Source organism: Dysidea avara, chromosome 3, assembly GCF_963678975.1.
Source record: "Dysidea avara chromosome 3, odDysAvar1.4, whole genome shotgun sequence".
NCBI lineage: Eukaryota > Metazoa > Porifera > Demospongiae > Dictyoceratida > Dysideidae > Dysidea > Dysidea avara.
In genome coordinates this window covers 48,136,479-48,162,656 of record NC_089274.1, presented here as the reverse complement: position 1 = coordinate 48,162,656, position 26,178 = coordinate 48,136,479, and the positions used below count along the sequence as shown (strand labels likewise).

The following is a 26,178-nucleotide window of genomic DNA, read 5'->3' as shown; positions in this document are numbered from 1 at the left end:
GCCCTAAAAAGCCTCTTTTTGGGGTCGAGCGCCGGGAGACTATGCTCAACCCGAAATATTTCCCCCCTCGAAATATTTAGGCTATACGGTGTGAAACACCGGTGCTCCTTGCCGGTGCTGATTGCTTAGAGTGTAGCTACAGTATAAGCGCCCTTTTCGATCACTTCCGATGTGATGGAACCCTGTGAGTTATCGCCATATTGTGTGCTGGTAAATTAATTATGTGATTACCGTCTTGGTGTGAGGTTAACTGTAAGACTTATGCACCTATCAATGTTAAGCCCCACTACCCTCCTCCCGGGCTTACTAGGGGATTAGTGGGGGATTTTGACCTGATTTGATCTGAAACTCTGCCCCACTAGTGGGGCATTTGATCGCTCGAAATTTTAGGCGTTTGTTTTAACTTGCAAGCTAAAGGAATTGACCTGTTTCCTAAAGTGCCTAACAGCCATACTACATGGAGATTTGACCACTAGTCGCTCCCCCATGGGTGGAGAATTTGATTTTTCAAAAAGTCAAATCCCCACCATTTCCCCCAATACGCCCGGGAGGGGGTAGGTGGAGGATAACATTGATAGGTGCATTATCGTTTCGTTTGTAATGAAAACCAAGGCCACTCCTATAAATTCTTTAATTCCCGTCCACCGCCTGCCAGTGGCGTAGCCAGACTTTTCGCCATGCCTGTAAGCGATTCGTCTGGTTCCTTATTGTCAACTTCACCCGTCACAACCCTTGCCGTCGTTATCACCACTTGACACGAGGTGAACTCACGTGCGACCAACTTATTCTTATTATAGCACTACTATTACATCACACTCCCCCCAAGTTGACCCATGGTCAACTTAGAAGGTACATAAGTGGTCCTAATGCACCTATCAATGTCAAGCCCCACCCCCCCCAGTACGGGCTATGTGGGGCGTTAGGAGGGGATTTGAACTTAAATTTTGCCCCCAGGGGTGGGGAATTTGAACAAGCGCTCTATAGTAGCATAGATCCTTTACAGTAGTTTTATAAGTGAAGCGCGAGAGAACACTGCGTGATAAAACTGCAGCACCTCGTGTACTTTATCACTGTGCCTTCTGTTTTTACAACACGTTGGTTGTCAAATCCCCTTCCTATCCCCACCTCATAGGGTGGGACTATGTGGGGATTTGACCTGATAATTCACCCCCAGGTAGGGGAATTTGACTTTCCACTTGATCAAATCCCCACTATATCCCCACCCTCCCCGTACTGGGGGGGGTGGGGCTTAACATTGATAGGTGCATAATTACAACATACATATGTTACATGTACATATATGTTAACATAATACCAGGTTAACTAGAGTCAGTCATCCACTTCAGTACTTGTTGTCTGGCTCTCTGAGCTGCTACTCTGACAGGTTTTTTACATCTGTCTTAGGATACTGATGCGTCTGTATTCTCTTGATGAGCCATCTTAATAGGCATCTGATCCTCTGAGCACATCTGCGGAGCAATCTCAAGCGGATAAAGGCATGTAACAGGTCTTCTCAGTGTCGACAGTCGATCATTAGTGTTGACCTTCAGTACTACACCCCTTATCTGATCATCAGAACTCTTCAGTACTTCACTGACTCTGCCCAGTCTCCATTGTGTATGTGGACGATCCTCATCATGTATCACAACCACTTCGCCAGGTATAGGTGATCGTATTATGCCAACCTCATCAGTAGTAGAGTATCGTTCTCTAAGCTGAAGAAGATATTCTTCACGCCATCTACTCCAAAACTGATTCAGTGCTTTGGTAAGGTTCTGTGCTCTATCCCTGAGATCTTGAAAGGTTATGTCAAAGTCCTCATCAACTCGGTTTACATCTGTACCATCTGGTAGACACAGTAATCGACGACCACTCAACAAATGACTAGGTGTCAATGGCTCTTCAAGATCCTCACTAGATACATAAGATATCGGCCTTGAATTAAGAATGGCTTCAACTTGAACTAGCACAGTTGTCAACTCATCAAGTGATAGTTGTGACTTGCCAATGGTCTTTCTTAGACATCGTTTCATCGATTGGACCATTTGTTCAAAAAAGCTGCCTTGCCATGGTGCTTTCTCTAAATTAAATCCCCACTGGACTTTCAAGCCTGCCATATACTGCTGCACCTCTGGGTCACTTAACATCTTATCAAGGGTTAGTGCAGCAGAAACAAAGGTTTTGGCATTGTCCGAAATAACTTGAAGCGGAATCCCCCTTCTAGCTGTGAATCGCTTGAAAGACCTCAGAAATGTCTGTGCGGTCATATCAGGGACTAACTCAAGGTGCACAGCACGGGTAACACAACATGTATACAGAGCAATCCACACCTTGCTGCTCTCTGATCTATCTTCCACCTTAATGTAGAGAGGTCCAGCGAAGTCAACTCCACAATATGCAAATGGAGGTGCTTCCTTCACGCGGAATTCTGGTAACGGCGGAGGAGGTGCTGCTCTGTAGTGCTGGCCTTCTAGCTTACGACATACGACACATTGATAGATGATCTTACGAATGAACTGCCTTCCCTTGACAAGCCAGTACTTAGACCGGACTTCTGTTAAAGTATCCTTGACACTGCTGTGCAAGGTTCGCTCATGTGCATATTGCACAATCAAGGTAGTCAATGGATGGTGTTTGAGGAGCAAAATCGAATACTTTTGTCCATACAGTATGTTAGCCTTCTTCAGTCTGCCACCACATCTCCAAATATTGTGTTTATCAACAAATAAGTCCAATTGGTGTTTCCATAGTTCAAAATTGGTTTCACTGGTCAGTTGGTTTTGGGAATCTGTAATCCAATCCAGTTCTGCTCTTTCTAGGTCTGAAGCAGTGATCGTCCAGTCAACCAAGGCAACATCACCAACCATCTTGAACCTTGCTGCAAACTTCCGCACAAGTGCAGTCACCCTTAACAGCTTCTGTAATTTTCTGTAGTGTGCACAGTTAATCAGTTTCCCGATACCAGGATTCTCTGTTGCTATCAATAAAGTATGACTGCTGGGGTTGTTCACCTTCATTTCTGAGATGCAATCTTCTGGCATGGATCCCTCATCAGAACAGTCAGCAGGTAAAAACTTGGGTAGCAAATCTGGACCATGTCTCCACATCAAGCTCTTCTCCAAGTCCTTGGTCGAAACACCACGGGAAGGCAAGTCGGCTGGGTTGTCTTTCCCGGCACAATGTTCCCAGTGTTGTACTGGCACTAACTGTCTGATTGCTGTGACTCTGTTATGAACAAACTGCTTCCACTGTTTGCCTTCACCTTGTATCCAAAAGAGAGCTACCTTGGAGTCTGTAAAGCATGAGCCTATCTTCACATCAATCACTGTATTAAGTGCTTCAAACACATGACACATAAGTTTGGCAAGTAGGAGACAAGATAGCAACTCCAATCGGGGAATAGTCTGTTGGCTGAGTGGCGCTACGCGCGTCTTGGATGCTACAAAATAAGCAGACTGTGAGCCAACGCAGAGGTACACAACTGCGGCGTAAGCAGCAGCGGAGGCATCACAAAAACCATACAGGATGCTTAGTGACTGTTTGTCTATGAATTGAAAATAACATCTAGGAAGCGTGATAACAGTACCTTGAAATCTGGAGAGCAAGCCTTTCCATTTAGTCAACATTTCTCTAGATAATTGCTCATCCCAATCCAACTTAACCTTGCACAGCTCCTGAAAGAACATCTTTAACATTATTATTGCTGGGGCTAGAAAACCCAGAGGGTCATAAAATCGGGAAGCAAAGCCAACAATAGTTCGCTTTGTTGGCTCTAAAGTGTGCAAAGAATTGGCTATATCCCTTATATCAAACAACAACACATCACGTACTGGGTCCCAACTTACGCCCAGAACCTTATGTTCCCCGGTACCAAGGTGTCTGCGTTTGTGGTTAAAGATTTCTGCTACTGACTGTCTTGCCGTTGTACACCAGTGCGTGTCCGGCTCGAAGGACCATGTAAGCGATTCGTCTGGTTCCTTATTGTCGACTTCACCCGTCACAACCCTTGCCGTCGTTATCACCACTTGACACGAGGTGAACTCACGTGTGACCAACTTATTCTTATTATAGCTCTACAATTACATCACAATGCCTGGGCAATGGATGGGCAAGCCATTTCCTATGTAACACACGTACACATGCCCTTCTTCATATGGACATCAATATAACATTTTTAAAATGCATTATGTATCATCCTACACTACTGTATGCAAGATGACTAATATCAACCTAATAGAAGCGAACGCCTAGCTAGCTATTGGCCTTCTAACATATTACATACATCTAGCTACATGTGTCTTAATACCAGACTACAAAGATTCTTGAATTAAAGGACGAGGCGCTCTATCACGTGATGATTATGCTCTGCCACTACAGTTGTTAGCCTAGAAAAGTGGAAACAAAAAGAAAAGAATTGCTGACTGAACAAGTACTCCATACCGTTTGAACTGAGCAGTATCCACACGGATAGATGGGTGCTAATTTCACAAATACCTCTAGACTGCTTTGCCTCCCGAGTTTTGACCACACCAATAGCTACCGTGATCACTTAATCCAAATGTAAACCGTCCAGCCCACTATAGTGAAACCAATTCTTTGTCCTTCACTCCTTGCCACAATGCTGCGCGGTTTTTTGTAATCACGTGATCTTGCTTCTATTTATTGCCTCCTCTATTTGTACACAATCAAGTTACTTGTAGGGAAAATCCCTTGGATAACCCCATCTCTGTTTAGCCAAAAAGAAGGAAACCATCGGCAAAAATGGCACGGTGAGTGTTGTATAAGTTGTGCTATACTTATTCTTGTACAGTGACTAGTTACGTAACTTTAGCAAAATCTCGAGCTATCCAGCCCACATCTTTATAATTACTCTAGGAGCTGATGGTGGGGCAAAGAAGTCTGATGCCCGGGCAATGTCCTGGCTTTCCCGGGTTTGGCTACACCACTGCCGCTCGCATCTATTCAGTTACTGTCAGCACTAAAAGATCATAGTTATTCCATTTTTTTCAGTACACGGCTCAGGTACAATAGGGTGTCAGCTCTCGTGCCAGTGTGCTATTAAGTCAGCATAAATTCACCTCGGTGGTATTGCTAGATGAAGGCACAATTTAGCATACTTTTGTACCGTATGCAGTTTACTATAATAATGGCTTGAAAATCTGCCGATCACATACTTATAATTGTATGGACCACCTGAGGTTGATTGTATCACCTTTCAGCAGTAGTAGTATTAGAAAACCTTACAAATAGTGGGGATTTAACAAGCTTTGGGGAGGTTGCCACTGGAATTTATCAAATCTCATGTATTACTCCATATGACCGAGGGGACTGAGGCATAACAATGATAGGCATAAATGACGTTAATGCGCATATATTTAAGTTCTCAAGCACATGTGACCATCAGTATGATCCTAAAAGGATCTGAGTGTGCATGGCAATGGTAAATGAAACAATTTACAATGAACAATTAACTAGCTATAACATATTGGCTGAATCCAGCCACTTCTTGCCAATACTGTCCCCTCTGAGGCTAAGATACTCTGGTACGAACCTTCAGAATTGTACATCCTTTGTTTCTGTGTATGTAAAGCAATATTGATTGTTTGGTACATTCTTTTGCAGTAACACTAGTTTGACCCACTGCTTTTAGAGAGCAGGGGCGGATCCAAGAGCTGGCAAGGGTAGGGGCGCTATGGTAGGCCATTTGTTTCAAAATGATTTTTTGGTATGTGCAATGAATTATTTGGTATGTGCAATGAATTATTTGACATGTGCAATGAATTCTTTGGTATGTGCAATGAATTATTTGGTATTTGCAATGAATTATTTAATATGTTCAATGAATTATTTGTTATGTTCAATGAATTATTTGTTATGTTCAATGAATTATTTGGTATGTTCAATGAATTATTAATAAATCATTGGCATATTCAAGTGTTTTATTTTGTGAACTATATTTTTGCAAATTATATATTTTGCATTGGTGTTGGGTATCATTATCATAATCGGGTTGTTGTTAGTATCGGTGTAGAGCTATGCAGGGGGCGTGGTAATTATTACTAAGCGCCTAGCGCTCACAATGTAAGACACGACACTGCCATTTGTAGGGGGTACTGTATCAGTTTACAACAGCAACAAGGAATAGTCACTTCCATACCACCAACTGATATGCTTGTGACCGGCATCAAGAAGTTTAGTTACTCGATACCTTGATAAATTGAAGCTGATTTGTTGCGATCAGAAGATCCTAATACTGAAACGCTAGCTATTGAGTGCATGGGCATGAATGTCCAGATGTGATGTATGGAGATGTATAAACTACTTCAAACTGACACCCAGTCTTTATACACACGAGCAACTAAAATCTTATAAAAAGTCTAGAGCCCAGTAGAGGATTTCAATCATGTTGTAAATGGATGGGTGAGTGATAGTGTTTGCACTGTCAGTAGATCCAGTTTTTTTTTCATAACATTTTTTTAATTTTCTTGTTTTAATACAGCACTTGTAAAACATTCTCAAAGTCTTTCCTTACCCTGAATGTATGGGGTTTCAGTTAAGACCATCATTATTAAATTCCTTGTTTCCCGTCACCGCCTGCATCAATTTTTAGGGCAGCCGCACCAAATTTTAATTATTTTATTATAGATCACGTGAATGCTCTATTTCATGATAAAAGGAGGCACAGAGTGAGCATATAAACATAGCAGAAGGGTGGAAGACCCTCCACTCTTGTTCAGCTAGGTGCATGGGTGTGCAGTCCTGTATGCAGCATGGCAGCCTTCAAGATCGAGATACTCAAATAGAGCAGTCAGAGACTGAGATAACAAGAGTCCAGTGTATAATCAATTAATCACCTCCCACATCAGTTTTTGTTCCATTGGGTGATGGCAAACAAGCAATATAATTATGATGGCCTACACAGAGTGGCACTTTTCGAAGTGTCCCCTTTTCTGAAATCAGCAAAATAGATTTCACCACACCAAAGCATAAGCGCAAACAAGCTGTCACTGAAGGTTGTAGAGAGCCCACCATAGGTGGCGGAAAGGGGGGGCTAGGGGGCTTAGCCTTCCTCAGAATGATATCACACTGAAGTTATCCTTCTTGGAGTTGGGCTGAAAACCGTGATAGAGATCGAGATACTCTAATAGAGCAGTCACTGTAATAGAGCAGTCACAGTATTAGAGCAGTGTGTAAGGATTTTTATATAGTTTATCAGCTATAAATATGTAGCTGGTGAGGTGGGCAGCTATTGTCAGCTGACTGTGACCTTTTTTGTTTGTTTTTGGTCTCACCTTACGAAACCAGAGACAATGTAGTGCCTCAGTTCATTTTGACCTGCCCTGGTCAGCCCCCCCCCCCCCCCCCCCTATATCAACTACTTCCTCCGCCACTGGAGCCCACTATACAAAAGTAAGAAGTTTAATTCCTAGGTCTACTGATTCTGATTTAGCCACTTTTCATAATGAAATGTCTCAAGGGCTGGAAAAGCAGTTGTGCTGTGATTGATGGCAGAATATAATGACTCGTATGTCCCACAAACAGAATCTGGGGTTTTATCTAAACCTTTAACAGACCTGCATGATCCAAGAGCAATGGAATTGACTTAAAATGACCTTTTTACAAAATATGAGCATATTTATGGGTCTGTATCTTTCACATTAACCAAGCAGTCATGGTGGAGGAGCATACAAGAGATCAGAGTAAATATCATGCTTGGTTTGACCAATGTGCGGGCAAGATAACAGTACCCAAGTTGCATGAAACCTTGCACACTAGCAACCATCTGTTTCTCTGATCAAATTTACATGCTATCCGGAGTTTACATCCTCTGCATGCCACTATGAGTGCAAGCATGAAGATATTGCCAGAGTAGCATATACAGAAAAAATGCAAGCTTGTCATGAAAAATATTATTTATGGTGATCCAATGTGGTCTTATTTTGGATCCAGAATTTCCATTCAAGTGCCTCAGTCTATTGTGTCATGTTTTAGAAATCAAGTGTCCTTTCTCTTGCAAAAATAAGGCATTCTCCCTGAGGCCATTCTTGATAATTCTTCCTTTTCCTTGGAACATGACAGTATCACTTTAAGAAGATTACATGCATGTACTATGTTCAACTGCAAATGAAACTATGTCATGTACAATACTGTGATTGTGTAGCTTGGAGGGAAGATGAAATAATTTTACCAGAAGGTAGAGCTGGATTCTGATTTTATTGACTCTGCTATACGTGATGTCGAGCCATTTATTAAATTAGCCATATTGTCTCAATTAGTGGATAAGTGGTTTAGAAAGGAATCAATAATGCCACTACAGGCATCAAGCAGTACAGCTATTAGTGATGTAGATGGTACAAGCTCAATTGTTGTATAAGCGAAGTAGATTCTACTAATTCTCAGGTTGGTTGGTGAGGTGGATGCCACTGCTATAGCTTTAGGAGCAATGATGTCTATGCTTCTTCAAGCTTTTCTAATGACCAGCAAGGGTATATTGTTATTATGGTAAAGGGGAAAGATTATGATGACATGATTTGCTGTGATAGCAGGGACTGTGTGATAAAATGGTTTCATTTTGGTACTTACAAATAACTAGAAAAGATGGCCAAAAGGAAAACATTGTTGTCCAGACTGCCACAAGCTAAGGAGATCAAGGAATTCAAAGAAGGCAAAATATCAGTAATTATTTTACATGTACATTTCAATAACATAAATATCAACAATGCACATTATATTAAAAATAGTTAAAATGGTACTACCAATCACAACAATTACATAGTGCATCTATTTTATCAATAGGAGATATGCTCTCCTTCATCACCTTTAAGCACATTAATAGAAAGAGTTGATCGCAATATCGAAAACATTTGCCTCACCAGCCCAATGACTCTTTCAACATCCTAACTTGAGACAGCTGGCAAGCAGTGTCAATTTACCTAGTAAAAGGATGTATCTTGACTTCTGCACAGTGCAGCCTGATCAATTGTGAAGCCACAATCTGCTAAGATGACATCTCCAGGCAACAGTGTTGAAAGCAGAGCACAGTTTTCAGTCAAATGCAGCCTTTTGAGTGATGCCTATTAAAAGTATGCATGTGTTATGCTTCTTATAAGTTTGAGCTCTTGTCATTCCAAATCTTGATGTGGAATATTTAAGCATTACTTCATCAAAATAATTAAGAGCTGATCAAACATGGCACAGTCAGAAAAATGGCATTCAGGTATATAGCTTGCAAACTGCAAAAGATGGCAGCCCGGTATAAAGCTTCACCTGCTTATTGTTGTCTTCTAAACTCAGTCTGTCGGCTGATTGTAACCAATTGACCTTTGTGTTCAGTTAGGCTTCCCTTGTTCTCAGGAGTTCAAGTTCTTCCATGGCCTTATACTTCTGGAGTAGTTCTTCATTATTTCTTGTGTAGTTCATCATAGTCTAATTTAAATATTTCTTAAGCTCGTTGTAATCTGTTCAGTTCATCCAACCTCAACATTTTCTTACTCTAGCTCGTTCACCTTCTCTTGTTTCTTCTTCTATTAACTGTGACAATCTCTCCCTCTCATTTTCTTCACATCTTTTCCTCTCCTCCTCTAATCTTTGCCGGCTGTTCTTTCTTCTTCCAGTTTTCTTGTTCCTTCTGCTGGACTCTGCATTCCTTTGCTTTTACCTTTTGCTATTCAGTTATCAGAGAGTTCTCGGTCTGTTCCACGTATCCCGGGAAGCCGTTCTTTGAAAATCCGCGACTAGCCGGCCGGACTTCCATTTTTGTCTCATCGGACTGTCAACACGTTTGAGATAGAAGGGATGTACTTTGATGTAAACTGGTTGTTAGCCACTCTTTTTCTCCATTAATGACTACATGTTTACCGGCTATATCACTGTATGCTTCACTGGGTAGCTATAGATTCTTTCTGTTGACATGTAGCTAGCACTGCAATCCATTTTATTTCTTCAATCCAGATATTTTGGAAAGTATAAAAACTCAATCCACTTCCTTTCGCACATAGATTAGAACAATTCACAGCACAACCGACCTAGTTTGGCATCTTTCATCCCCTATGGCAAATGGCGGAGCAGTGCTAACGTGTGTCTTAAATTAGTGAGAGCTAGGCACTTAGAAATAATTACCACGCTCTCTGATAAGCTCTGTAGCGATACTAACAACAACCCGATTATGATAACGATACTTAACACAACCAACGCAAAATGTATAATTTGCAAAAATATAGTCCACAAAATAAAACACTCAAATCATTGAATATACCAAATGATTTATTGAATATACCAAATACTTCATTGAACATATCAAATAATTCATTGAATATACCAAATAATTCATTGAACATATCAAATGATTCATTGAATATACCAAATAATCCATTGCACATACCAAATAATTCATTGAACATATCAAATAATTCATTGAATATACCAAATAATTCATTGCACATACCAAATAATTCACTGAACATACCAAATAATTCATTGAACATATCAAATAATCATTTTGAAACAAATGGCCTACCATAGGGCGCAAACAAGTTCAGATCCACACCATTAATAAGGGGAAGCCACCTTGGAAGCCATTCTGAGCAGCTATATAGCTAGCTATGTTTACAACACATAGAAGCAAATGAACACCATTCCTCTCAGTGTAGTGTTTTACTGTTGAATTTTACCATTTAGGCCCCACATTAGAATGGAAGGAATGGTACTAGACTTATTGTTTTTATCGGAAATCATGCCTCAACTATCAATTACTGAATTAGCAAAGTGGCACAACCCCACTGAGAAATATGATTGGGAAAGGGATAAGGGTGTATGTATGGTGTATGATATAGGGAGCTGAAAATGAAGCGTAATGGCCACACCATAGCGGTTGGCTAACAATAATAATTTTAAATGAACTACAGAGCACACACACATCGCATCAAATACTATCGACACAAAATACATGAGAAAGCTTGGATAGCAGAGTGGGGGCTAGCAAAATAATAATAATCTTAACAAAGAGCTGCTCAGACCAAACAGCCCTGGGAATAATCTGGTGGCTGCATACATTTTTAAATCACCAGGGAAAACCCTAACTTGCTCCACTCTGCTGTGTATGCAAGATTAAGTTCAAATGTACAATTTACATCTACTTTTTAACTCCAATCTTCTAAGGAAAACTTGGGAGGGTGGGCGGGAGCCAACCTGTATCATACATGTGGCATAGATTGAATTAAAGCACCCTTATATACCCAGCATCACCTGAGGATGTGACACAACCATATACTGTATTCAAGTGGGAACTTATTTTCTGTCTAATTCACTGTGTTCAACCGTCAGTCCGTTACACAGTGTTACAAAAGAAGAACACTAGGAGAAGGGCCTCTGCAATCAATCCAGTCACAATGGAATACTCGGACGATTCCTGTCAAATGTAGGGAATCCATTACGTGTTGCTGCCGTGAATCGACACCTTGCGCTGTCAGCAAAGCTAAATGGGACACAAAGGAGGACACAGGTAAGTCCATGAGGCATGCATTGTATGTACTGTGGTATGCCAAAAGGCACCTGTTGGCTGAAGCAACGTTGAACAGTGAAAAAATCAAGCCAGTAGTTTTAGCTTCTATCAAGTTACGCTTTTCTGAAGGAGTCAGTCAGTCATTCAGTCAGTCAGTCATTCAGTCAGTCAGGCAGTAGAAAAAACTTATAATTAAATATATTATACTAATTAATTATATTTATACTAATACTAATTATATTAATTATATTTTTGTTTTCTGAGGGTCTGCACATTGGGGCAGGTATGCCAGCCTATTGTCAGGCAGAGGTAACTCCAGTACATTCATTAACTTTGATATGTTGGATGGTTTTGTGCCTCACATTATGAACTTCAGGTGCTGCTGCACCCTCTGGCATTGATGCTCATGGTTGAAAGTATAATGAGGGTTGCACTCCTTTCTGTACTAGGTAAACTGTGTTCTGCCATAGCATTATTGGCTTGTTGATTGAATGTGCATCACTTTTGTTGACCCTATAATTATTCCCCCTGATGGCTTTTGCTGACTGATAGCTTTGGACAAGAGATCAAGTGTGTTGTGAAACATTTTGATTTCCAAAGTCATTTTATGTGTAATTGTAATGGACATTCTGCTCACTGCTGGCTTTATACAGTTGTGTGCTGGCCAACCCTTAGGGAGTGAGGGGCTGCTGTCCATGCAATGAACTGAGGGTATATGTTACTAATAGATATTGGTATTGCTTTCATTTTCTCTTAAAGGAGCTGTGGTCTTATTCAGGACTTGTGTCCATCTCTGATGAATACTCACCAGCACCAGTATGTCTTTAGATTGATGCATGGGGATGTTTGTACTGAGAGGCAGGGCTACTGAAGGTGGCTATTTTGCAATGCCATTTTGCCACTGTACCTTTAATTTGAAAATTGACTGTTTGTGTCATTCAGTTGTGGTATGCAGTTGATGTTCCAGTGTTTGGCAAGATTTCTGCTTTTAGAACATGGTGGAACCATGCAAGTATCTTTAATGAGTCCTGGCTTTGGTTGCTTTCCAAATGTAAGCAAAACTTGTGTTGCTGTAATGTTACATCTGATGTAGATCACACTTTAGTCACTGCATGATGTGAAAGGTTTTGCTATTGATAAAATTGATAGCTGGATTTCTGATTTATGTTCTTGATGTTATTGTATACTTGCAGGCTACATGTGGTAACTTCCCTTTGTTGAGGAGGGGTAGGTATAAACAGTGGACCCTGGGACCCAAGGCCCCAGGGATCCATTGTGGAATTTTATATACTTCACAGTATGTATACAGTCTATACTTGTACTAGATACCATTGTGAGTCACAGTGGCTAGTCTCGCATTGCCAGACCACTCTTTCTCTGTCACAGTGATCGCGGTGCCTCGTACAATGCCTAGAAATTATAAGCGCCCACTACCCTGAGGGGTTAGCTGAAGGGTCTGGACCAGCGTTGAAACCGGGTCGGGTCATCCGGGTCAACCGGGTCACATTTGCTCCGGGTCATCCGGGTATGAGCCAGATTGGATCACGTGAGAAACGAAATTGTTTGTTTGACGATGTGGAAACTTATAAACACTATAGAGTAGCTCTTTCATGAGCCACGCCCACTTATCGCGTTACAAACATACGCTCAGCCATGCCCATTTATTAGTAAATGCAGTATGTAGCACGAAACTGAGGGTATCTATGGTGAGGGGTAGCTATTGTCAGTAGGTGATGACCTTTTTTTTTTGGTCTTTGTTGCAATTATAAAGTGGAACCCTTTTTAAAAGTCTGGATCCGCCCCTGTTTACTCAACATGAATTGAATGCTCAAAACGTAATCTCGCTCGCTCGAGACTAGCCGAAACATAGGTCTTATCGCACGCCTTGCCTTTGATTAATCTGGGTCACATCCGGGTCTGCCGGATTGCTATCCGGGTCAGTGGCAGTGGGTCATCCGGGTCAGCAGTAGTGACCCGGTTTCAACGCTGGTCTGGACTGCTTAGCATTGGCCCTCAGCTCAAGCAACTGCATGGGATTAACAGCAAGCCTTCACCTTCATGCACCCATGGTGCACCACATGATGCTCGACATGATGCACTAAGTGTAAAGTCTTGTCTTGGCTATTGAGCTGATGATGTAATTTGCAGTGATTGCTTCATTTTACCTGGAATACTTGTTTGCACAATGTTTCTGAACTGTAGTAGCTAGGCATTATAATAGACTAGTATGCTCATTGTGCAGCTAGCTGCAGATCCGTTTTCAGAGGCGCTTATAATTTCTAATTAATATAAACATCGTGTGAGACACAGTGACGGAGAAAGGGTGGATTGGCCATGAAACACGACACACTTTGACTATCTAGTACAGGTATGGAATGTATAAAACTGTGAAGTACGTATATAAAATGCCACGAAAAGTTGGGTCCCTGCGAGTCTCCTGGTCCTTGGTCCCCTGGTCCACTGTTTATACCTACCTGTTGAGGAGCCATAGTTCTTTTGATTGAAATGCTAAACCTTGTCAGGTCAAAATCAGTTTATAATTATAAGATGCATAATAATTATTACTACCATTTATTGCAAACTAACCTGAAACTAAGTCAAAGTAGCTGTCAAACTGTCACCCAGCACTTTTGTGTGCATTAAGACTTCATAACCCCAGAATGGCAAAAATCAACAGTAAGATGCTACTAAGAGGTGAATTTTGCTGCTTCAGCAATTATTACTAGAATATGCTCTCTCCATCCATCTAAAACCTAGCCTGTTTGTGCCCTTCCCCCTGAGAAACAAATATGTTACTAAAGCATTTGCAGTCATCAGAGACTAGAGCTTGTTTTAAAGATGTTTAGAAAATCATGGTGTTATCTCATCTCCTACATTACCTACATTTAAACTTAACAGCTGGTAAACTACTCCTGTGATTGATACCTGAATGTCTGTAATGCTAGAATGTGAAGTACCAGTCAAACATGGGATGTGGCTTGTACCGTTTTAGTAATGATTTCATCATCCTCTTTCTACAATAGTTCCAGATTGCTACAGTAATCATGACACTGGCATTTTATAGGACTTAATCACTTGTTAGCATGTGTCAGGATTTGAAACATAATCATCATGAGCTTTATGGCACTTGCTCTGCGTATACTTCTTACTGTTGTGGCATTTTATCCAGTCATCCTTGGAGGTTGTGCACAGTTGTACAGTTTCTTCTTTTTCTACATGTACATTAAGTATGATGTGTCACTGATATAGTATATGGCATGGCATGCAGTTAAAACTAGTAGTTGGAATTCATCCCACTTAGCTTTTATAGGAGATGTCACTGCCATGGTGTATCTATTAATTTAAGAAGGTTGAGCCAAATGAGGTAGTCTTTGCTGATAACAGATGGCAATTTGCTTAATCCAAAGGAACATTTTTCTTTTAATAGAATAGGGGTGGGGTGTTCTACCACATCTTTATGCATACAAAGATTAAAAGCAGCCTTGAGGCTTTTGTTTATGGGAAAATTACACCAGCAAATATGATACACAACCTCTAAAATGGTTGAGAAGATACTGTTGTTGTATATTATTTGTGGTTTCAAACAATTTGTTCAACCTTAGCATGGTTACAGAATAATTAGTGAATTACAAAGTCCGTATCTGCTTCACAAACTATCTCTATCCTCCTTGCAGGTCCCTTGTGGGCAACACAAAATTACTATAACTAGTTGATTGAGGTGTGGTATGTAGTGTTACAAAATAGCTAACATAGTAGCTATGTAAATGGACCACATTTTCTACTTGGTTGATTAATTTCTTATATGGGATTTTAAAGGGTTTTTAAACTTTAATGAACATATTTTATTATGTATAGCTAATAAATAAATTTGAGGAAGTCTGGAGACACTTCCCCAAAAATATAGCTCTGGGATTGGATTTTAGGCTGCAATTTTTGATGCAGGGAAAAGGGAAAAAGTTAATAAATCCACAATTTATCAACTCTGACAAATTAAGTGTTGAGAACCACAGATCTAAACACTCACTATTGATGGTGCTTATTGATTTTGACAAATCCAGTTTGTCAACTTTTATTTCTGTCAAAATTTATTGTCATACAGTACTTTTAGTTTATAATTATAGCAAGAAACCAAGAGTGTCGAACGGATGTATTACCCTGTGATTATTGATTGCATGAAGTAACATGGATATTTCAGTAATTGATCGTTTATATTGCTATTAACGGTTGCTGTATTTAGCCCAATTCAGCCACTAAACCAAGTGAAAACATGATAGCGTTAAAGGGAAATGGCTAATGTTATGTACCTGAAGGGATGGGAGGGGGGGGGGGGGGGGGGCAAATGTACTGTATTGCTGTGATTCATATTGATTCCCAGGGTACACCCAGACTCTAATTCCTTCGCTAACACGTGGAATATAAATATAACAAGTTTACAGCTAACTGTTTGCTAGTTGTTGTTGCATAGCTATAGTCAGTACATGTTCACCTCCTGGGAAAATACATGTATATGTGCATGTTTGCTTTGTTTCCAAATGAGGACCTGATGAGCCGGGTTACGTGATGCACAAGTTATGTTGGTATTAACCATGATGTGATATCTAAGGGTTAGCTAAATGTAGCTGTCTTTTGGCACACGGGAGTGATGATAGAACTGCTGGAGGTTTCTAATACATTTATATTAGCAGTCAATTGTTAGTGCAGTGGATCCTCACTAATCCAAACAGCTCTGTTCTCAAGTCAAAAGTCTGTTCATATTAGTGAATTTGTTAGGATTAGTGAACCTATTGATTATATACAGAGCCCAGTTCAAATATTCTAATAGAAAATACACTTATTCCCAAAATGCCCTAATAGAACAGTCATTTCTACTATTCGAATTAGCAAGTGTTCGGATTACTGGAGTTCAGATTAGTGAGGATCCACTGTATGATAACTATGATAGGTATGGAAGATTTTGACTTAGCATCGTATCACCAAACCTTCTTTTTTGGGTAAGAGTACTAAATCCTTACAATCATTATAATATTAGCTTGTAAGGATTTAGTAATTATATTATAAGGTCAGATTCTTCTGGTTGAATATTGTGACCTAGCAACCAAGCAGCTATAATTACTATGAGCACTAATTGTCATAGAGGTGAGCTAAATAGTTGTGTCTGAAGACTCTGAACAAGGTTTACTATGGCCAGAGGCACTTAGCTGTAAAATAGCAGTAGAGTGTGTCAGGACTGGTGATGATGGCCATAGGTGGTGGAAAGGGGGGGGGGGCGGTCTAGGGGGCTGAAGCCCTCCTCAGAATGATATCACACTGAAATGATCCTTCTTGGAGTGAAGCTGAAAACCGTGATAAAGACTGAGATAATCTAATAGAGCAGTCACTCTAATAAAGCAGTCACAGTATTAGAGCAGTGTGTAGTGAGCTATGTAAGGATTTTTATGTACTTTATCAACTATAAATGCGTAGCTGGTGAGGTGGGCAGCTATTGTAAGCTGGCTGTGACCTTTGTTTTTTTTTGGTCTCACCTTACCAAACCAGAGACAATGTAGTGCCTCATTTCCATAAATCTCGGTCAGCTCAGCCCCCCCTCATATCAACTACTTCCTCCGCCCCTGATGATGGAAGTTTGGATACTTGATATGGAACTAACGATCACAACCAAGAAGTCTAAGGCTTCAGGTACAGTAAACAGGGGAAAATTAAATAACGTGATTACCTATTGACTGACTGCATGTTACTTGCTGCGCATATGTTGTTACTCCAAATTATGCTCTTTTTCTAGATAATGCTGTCCTTCAGCTAACAGGTGTGTGTGGTGTTTGCTCCCACCATCATCTATGTTTAAAAGTACTCATTTAAAAGTACTTATTTGCTACCAACACAATCAAACACCAATTATTTGGGTACTTGTGGAATCACTTTGCTAACAATTTTGATTCTGATGGAACCTGCACATGTCACATTCTGTGGGCCCATTCTACTGCTGTTCCAGTGAACCATTCCCACTAATTTTAATAATTTCTAGTGATGTGACTGTAATTAATTACCTCTGGATGCCAGCTCCAGTTGCTGGCATGTCTTCAGCATGCATACCATTTGACTGTGATTTACAAACAGATGCTGTAAAGCTAATAAATAAACAAGTACAAATATTCTAGCTGAAATCAAGGGAGCACTTAAGTGAAGTGCAAGTACATTTCACTGTACCAATTTTTTACTATTATTTGTAAAAAACTACAAGTCTAATTCATCCAGTTTTAATCCATGGAACTGTTATGGTACGTAACATTAGTTACTTGTTTAAAATTTTCATCTGTTATATACAACCCTGTTATTATGTTATCTCATTTACTACATTTACAACTATTGTTATAAAAGTTATGTGCTTATTTTAATAGCAACTACTTGTATCAGGATTGTAGCTATTTACATAGTGTTAATGTCTGGTAAGTATTATAGCTACTACAAGTTGGGTAACGTTGATTACTGTTGTGGTGTACATTACAGCAACAGTGAGTGGTCAAGTGTGTACAGCTCCTGATACTGTTGGATCAGTGTTTCAGACTGGGGCAGCTGTTATTGATCAAGGTCAAACATACATACTAACTGGATATACAGTTCAGTGTGAAGGAATTGTGACTACCTGGGAGTTCTGTTATCAGGTACTAGGTGTACCATCAGTGACATTTAATCCTGGTATTTGGGAGAGGACTGGAAGTAGTGGTGGTGACCCTATTTATTCACTCATTCAATCAAACACAGTCACATTCAATCCTAGTGTTGGTAGTGCATTTTCATGTCAGAACTATACCCTCCCAGTAACAGAACAGTTCACTGCACCATCAGGATCAGTTGTGGGATTGTATTCTAGCATTAATGTACTGTTATTACATACTACTGATAACAATCAAATAACAACTTATCAAGTTACTGGTAATCAAAACAGTGTTGTTGGTAGAAGTACTAATGATGTTAACTACAACATTGCTATTAGAGTACACCTTGGTAAATTACTTGACCTTGTTGTTAAATCCTGTGTGTATATTTTACGTACTTATATGTATTATACCGTATGTCCCTGGTTAAATGCTGCTCTTTCAATAGTAACTGCAATTGAGTAGTGTCACATCAGTTTGAAAAACATTGTTTGAAAGTTATCTGTAAATAGTTGCTCCTAACCGACAAATAGAAATTGAAATCTTAATTCTAGCTGAATGTGCTTTCCATGCTACCTGCATGTTTTCTGTGCATGAAGATGAATTCACATACCAAGCTTGAAGCTGATCCGATGTATGCTTATAATGTAATGTAAGATTGTTTACATAAAAAGCTTAATTTTCTGTCAAGGCTACAGAGCAAACTGCTTATGGGAACCGTCTTACGTTGTGCAGTACTTTTGTGGTTTAAAACAAGTGAAACAGGTAAGATTATGGAGCTGAGATACCATAAGACCATGGCAAAATAAGTGCATCAAAAAAAGCTATCAAGGGTTCAAACCAGGGACCTCCACACCTAACATCAAACCTTTCACCACTGAGCTGTTTGCCTCACTTAATTTCCACCTTAAAATTGGAGGTTCTAGATTTAATCTATCTAATACTTCATAGATCTACCAATGGATATCTATGTGCATTGCATTAAAAGCCCTCTAAAATGTGTGTTATATTAGAGTAATATAAGGCCGTGCAAATTTATATGGTTCTGGTCTTACAAATTCCCCAAAATTATCCAAGTGACCAGGTTTTGTTTTTTTTTTTTGCAACTTTTTGATGTGGTACACTACATTTGACAAAGAAGTACATGGAATTATAGAGTTAGGTAAGAAGTTAGTGCATCTTTATAAGAAAAGAGTGCGTACAAGCCATGAAAACTTTTGCAGATAAAATTTCTATGGGACCATTTTACGGATAACTTCAACTCTGATCAATCCTGTTCATTTCATCTCTTATGTGTCCATGCTACCGATGCTCAAGACAACCAGTCTCTACCAATTTTTTCCCGCTTTAATTATTGACACTGATCTGCAAACTAGTATTAAGTACATAGTTACTCTACATAGTTAAGTAAAAAGTAATTGTAATGTAGTTAATTAATGTATAGCTGTACATTTCTGGCTGTGGGCACAGGTTGCCCACAGGCCTTTGATGTAGGTTCTCCTGCATCAAAAAGCATTATAAATTAATAAATAAATAAATTCATTCAGCAAAAAAAAAATATAATATAATTAATTTCTCATGGCCTATTATCTATATATAAAGCTAAAATGTCGTCTGTCCATCTGATCATCCTGGAATCCAACAATCTTTCGCCACCCAATGCACGTATTGAAGTGAGGTTTGTGCCAAACAGAGTGCTCATCATCTAAGAATTATATCATTTTTAAATGAAGCTTCTAACTGTAGTCATTCGTCGTTTACAGCATGTTAGTAGAGCAAACTTGCATGCAGTAAACACAAGCGTGTATAGCACATTTGATAGGTATAGGACAGGCACGGTCAAGCCAATTGGATACATGTTGGTTTATCTGTCCTGTGTGCTCTTTTAGAATAAGTGCCTTCTCAATCATACAAACTATACATAACAAAAAGTTAACCTAGCTAGGTGCCAGAAAGCATGCACATGTGTGTTATTTTATTTTACTCAAGCCATGCAGTGCTTGCAGTAATGCTTCTGCAAATAGTGACGGCCTTAGCCAATTAATATACAAATTTATTTCTTTTTACTATCAGAAACTGAAGCCACACATATTACATGTGCCTGCATGGTAGAACAAGTAGTACTATAGCACCATAGAGTTTGTACATGTTTACCTTACATGCAGTTAGTTAACCCACCATATTCACATCAGTGCAGGAAAAGTTACATATCACATAGCTTTAGGGCTGATATTAAATGCTTCATTTCCCTAATCCATTGAATTATGTTATTGTGGTTGGTATGGAATCTAAAATTGTCCTGCATGTAGGACAGGTACCAATTCTAGTTAACAATAAGATATGCAATTGTAACTTTTGTTTTCGATAGCCATCATCGTGTCCGTAGATGAAACGAAATGTGGGTCCCAAAGCTGGCCTATGGCTGGCTTTGGAGCCATATAAACTACAAAAGGAAATGAAATCCAACTAAACTGTGAAAAGGATGTGGCCTTCAAAGCACTTGGGTTAATGTGGTCAAAAGTGGTTTCATTGATGTATCTTTGATTTTACAGCTTTTTTAAAATATAGTACGTTCGCGATGTAGCAATCGTAAGTTATTAATCGTTTTTGAGGGTTCAGCTCAACGCGAACGTACTATAGTGAAGGCACACCTTTCCCCACATATTGGCTGTTTTTGTGATATACAGAATCCACTAATTTCTAGGCCTAAACATGCAACAAACTTTGTGTAAACAATGTCAGAGTATTTTCCGTGCTATTACAATAGCACTGGTGTAGCAACAGAATGTGACTGTGTGCTTTGACTTTACTGTCCACTTAGTGAGGTCTATTGCCTACACTTCAATTTGGTAGCAATTTTGACTGAATATTTTGAAAAGGTACGTATCTTTGAGTACACAACTGCTCTATTAGATTAGCTGATGCTGTATTAGAGAAACTCAATCTTATAAAGTGGAGGGATAAGCCCCCTTTCAAAAGGATTGTAGCCCTCATAGCTTCTCTGTTGCTACACCTATGGATCTATAGTATTACACTAATTACCATACAAAAGAGCCTGTAGATACAGCTATGAAGAGCTGATGTACAAAATAGTATTGTTTGCTTTAGTGTAGCTCTCCAAATGTGTTGTTGATAACTGCATTTTGAAAATCCTTCAAATGGTAATTTGTCAGGTAACTGCTCTTGAGTTTTTTCTGACAACTCCTTTTCAATTCATTTGCGGCTACCATTTATGTATCTTTACGAACAAAATTTATAACGAAATAGGGGTCATTACACTGGAATGAAGGGAGTTAATCCCAACTTTAGCCACATTAGTTTTTCACTGTGAATAAGGAATTAAAAGCCTAATATATTATTGATGATTTCTTGTTTCAGTACTTTGTTTAAAATAATTTTAAACCAGGTTATAAAAGTTCAATTTCCTTATTTATACACAGATACTCCTTGTATCATCTATGTACCATCCTAATAGGTACATGTATTGACTCCATAGTTTTCTACATATAGACTATGTGTACAGTACCCTATATGGTATTAACATGCATGGATGTAGTAGTGATAAATACCATGAAAATTGTAAGTTTCCATTAAAACACTCATCATGTACATATGACAAATTTCACTGCAGCTCATGCTATTTCCTGTACAAATGTAGATTATCTGAAGTATGTGTATATGTAAAAATCAGTGATGATTTGTTGTCACTGTGTAATCATGCACTCTCTTAGTTCCATCTTTCAGTTCAACTCCGGCTATGACTACCACTTTGTCAACAACAATGTCTACCATTTTGACACCAATTATGTCTACCACTTCAACACCAGTTATGGCTACCACTTCAACACCAGTTATGGCTACCACTTCGACACCAGTTATGTCTAACACTACAACACCAGTTATGGCTACCACTTCAACACCAGTTATGGCTACCACTTCAACACCAGTTATGGCTACCACTTCAACACCAGTTATGGCTACCACTTCTACACCAGTTATGGCTACCACTTCTACACCAGTTATGGCTACCACTTCAACACCAGTTATGGCTACCACTTCGACACCAGTTATGTCTAACACTACAACACCAGTTATGGCTACCACTTCAACACCATTTGTGGCTACCACTTCTACACCAGTTATGGCTACCACTTCAACACCAGTTATGGCTACCACTTCAACACCAGTTATGGCTACCACTTCAATACCAGTTATGGTTAGCACTTCAACACCAGTTATGGCTACCACTTTGTCATCAGTTATGGTTAGCACTTCAACACCAGGTGGTGCTGTTTCTCAATCAAATTCATGTAAGACACTGTCACGTTGGTTTTATTACAACTGTAAACACCTTATGAACAAGTTAAGCTTTAGATGGACTAAAGGCTTATAAACTTGCTCCATTAATGGTTCATCATGTGTTACAATAGTCTAAGTAACATTGTGGTATTATCTGACAGATGTGCATGTTCTTGTCTCTATAGTGTGATGGTGGAACATATGTTACATTTAGAAATACGTTGCAAAAGCTGTGACTAGATTTGGAAAATCAGTCTTAATGTCATGTGTACAAATCTACACTTTGCTAAGCACATATGTACCTGTAAACTATTTCACGGAATTGGTTGTGTAATTCAGGATACTGACTAATGTTTCTAATCACTGTAAGGCTGATTGGTAGCTTTATTTTCATCATAAATATTTGAGTTGGAAAGTGTAGCATTAAGGCTGATTTTCCAAAATCCAGTCACAATTTCTCTTAACAACTCTGTGGATTAGAGACTCACTTCACCTAAATAAGGATAAGGATTTTGGTACCAACAAAACCTGATAAAATACATTTTCAGGAAAATCTCTGTATTGCAGTACAAAATAATATAAAGAATTTCATCAATTAGCTAATTTTCTTTTTTTAAATCAATTGTCTCAGGCTAGCACAGTATAATTTATTGCATTCTTGACTATCATTTACTTAACTATGTGATATATATTCCCTTAATTGACAGAAAAAATTGGAATTTTCAACTAGAGTAGGGACCATAGCACATCGATAAAAAGTACTGAAACAAGCTGGAGTAGTGCACGATATTAAATCACAGTAAAACAATAAGAAGTGTATATCCCTACTGTGCTCAAGTAGGGATATAATACTTCTTATTGTTTTACTGTGATTTAATATCGTGCACTACTCCAGTTTGTTTCAGTACTTTTTATCGATGTGCTATGGTCCCTACTCTAGTTGAAAATTCCAAATTTTTCTGTGTACTTGTTTGTTAACTTTTTTGTAAATAATTATTATGACTGGTGAACCCACACATACCGCGTCTGAAATGGTGCTGCGCCCCATCTATATCAATTATTGTTTGAAGCCGTTATTGAGTTACACTTGTCTGAAGGCATCAGTCAGTCAGTAGAAAATTCTGTTAAATAAATTATTTTTAAAATTCTGTTGCAACTTGTTGAAAGCGTTTCGGGTCGATCTGAAAGCTTGTTTGGGCTTAGCTCTACCTAACTATTACTGCCTCATCGTCATTGGGGAAAATTGAGGCTGGTTTTTGGGTGATGTTATTTCGTGGACCATGCCTACTCCTTTGTGGTCCCTACTATACAGTACTATTGTACTGTGTGATACCTAACCAATGCTGCCTCATCTTCATCGGGGAAAATTGAGGCTGGTTTTTGGGTGATGTCATTTCGTGGGCCAAGCCTACTCCTTTGTGGTCCCTACTATGCAATACGATTTACAGTACTATCGTACTGTATGATATCAAAAATTCATTTGCAATCTTATCAATTATCTGAAAGCTTAGGAATTTGTATATATGTAGTTGCTTTAGATGGTACGTAGAACTTGCTTTGATGTATGGAGGTCTCTTATTTATGAAGAGACCTGATAGCAGGTGTCTTATTGGTAAGACAGCTGGGCTTGATAGGACACCTTATTTACAACCACCTTAAGATCCATAGTACTGCAATTAGCCTCTTGTGGAAAATTAATAATAATTATTTAACACATCAGTAAACACAAGCGAAGTGATGCATTTGTAATGAAGAAATTGATTTCAGGTAATTCTTTACACCTGTTTCCTGTAGCTCTTTAAGGAATATAACCATCGTAGTAGCTGAAGGAGCATATTTGTCGCTTTTGCTCTGCAGACCTAGACAGCCACGTTGACATTGGCTCTACAAATTTGCTGCAATTATTACACATCTGTGAAGCCTGGAATACATACTAATCAAGATTACTAACTGTTATCGTGCTTCTCATGACCTCTCTAATCTTTGAAGAAGGGTCTTGCTGAAATACCCTTTGTAGTTACCATAAGAGCTTTCTGTACTAACTCACTACTTCTACACCATTGTTGAAGACACTTAGACACTCGTAATATGGCATCTTCAAGGATTTAAAAACCTGAAGTGATGTCAATAATTATGTTGGCTGTACCTTGTTAATTTTTTATGTCACCTCAGCCTTTAAAGACATCTACTACAAGTGTATAAGTGCTTTACATGTTCTAAAGTAGCATGTCATTTATAAAGCGATTTTCTTGAATGCTTTGAAGCCTTTTAGAGTAACATCTAATTTTAAAACAGCTTCACATGTGTGTTGTATACCCTATAGAAATACTATACTAATGCAGCAGCGAGTTACTAGTTGGTCACGATTGTACAGTTTGTCAGTAACAGAATTCTTGACTTATAGTCAGCAAATGATATGCATTGTGATTTTTGTCCTAACGTCACATACCATATGTATAACACATTTTGAGATGGAAAAAATTCCTAGATCACCTTTCAGCTACAAATAATTAGCTATGGTAACTGCCTAGCTACAAAAATTTTCTTCTGAATCTTTCCACAGTTGCTCATCTACAAATGTTTTCTGCCTCAAAACTTTTTACATGTATGGTATATTTTAGTACAATGAGGTTAAAAACTATTCTATTAAATTTGACCTACCATTGTTACTGTGTTGTGCCAATAATTGGCTTTTAGGCTTTGTTGTTTGCCCTTGTGTAGCTAAATGAATTGTAATGTTGTTTTTTTGTATTTGTACAGCCTCAAGTACTGGACTGATCATTGGAATTGCAGTCCTGGCTACTCTACTATTGATAGTCACTCTTATACTACTAATAGTAGTTGTGTTGTATTGTAGAAAGAAATCAGCTACTTATAGTACAACTAGAGGCAGTATAGCTACTAGTACTAAAGCAGTGACTGGTGGAGTTGCAATCAATCCTAACCCAGCTTATGATGTAACTGATCAGTCAAACAGAAACACATTAAACATGCATGATGACCTCAAGTATGAGGTTGTAGTTGATCGTAATCCATCATATGGAACAACCCCAGAGATAAAGAAAAAGAAAGAAGATTATGATTATGTTTTGTGTACAGAGGAGATGATTACAACAGACACTAATCCATCATATGTACCAATATCAGTAGGGGATAATGTATTGGTTGATAATCCTTCTTACCAAATTGTGTAGTTGAATGATGTAAACTTTGTACACTTGTAAATGCTGTAACTTCTTTTATGTATTTGTATTTTTGTATGACTCAGTTTGTTGAGAGTCTTTGTCACACACGTGCAAAACATATTACACATAGTTTTTATTACATATCCCAATTAATTTATTGCTAATTCAAATTAAATAAAAACCAGCAGGCACTGTGGCTCCAGATACACATGTAAAATTGCCGGAATGTGTATAATAGTTAAGACAGTGTTCACATGATCACAAGGAGTATACTATCTGTTTTAAAGTGTCACAAACTGTAAAATGCAACGTTACTAATGAGAGTTTTTCCCTGCATTTCGATGTTTGTTTCTAATTTCCAACCAGTAGAAACTGGTTATTCAAAGGTGTATATACCCATTTCCACAATCCTACTTTTATTGAACAATACTGACTGATGAATATATTGGAGGAGTTAGCTAGAATAAGTCTCATGCAGAAGTTTAACTGGAAACGTTATGGTATACACAACACTGCATTCGGTGGTGTTAATGAAGTGTGG

General features: G+C 38.9%; 1 protein-coding gene across 1 annotated transcript; it reads left to right on the top strand.

Annotated features, from left to right (window-relative positions):
- Positions 1 to 40: 40 nt before the first annotated feature.
- Positions 41 to 25,801, top strand: LOC136251373 (mucin-5AC-like). The gene is made up of 5 exons (XM_066043820.1): positions 41 to 184; positions 17,896 to 17,943; positions 18,005 to 18,430; positions 21,885 to 22,463; positions 25,213 to 25,801. The coding sequence occupies exons 1-5, from the start codon at positions 175 to 177 to the stop codon at positions 25,644 to 25,646; spliced, it is 1,497 nt and encodes a 498-aa protein (XP_065899892.1). The 5' UTR covers positions 41 to 174; the 3' UTR covers positions 25,647 to 25,801.
- The last annotated feature ends 377 nt before the right edge of the window (positions 25,802 to 26,178 follow it).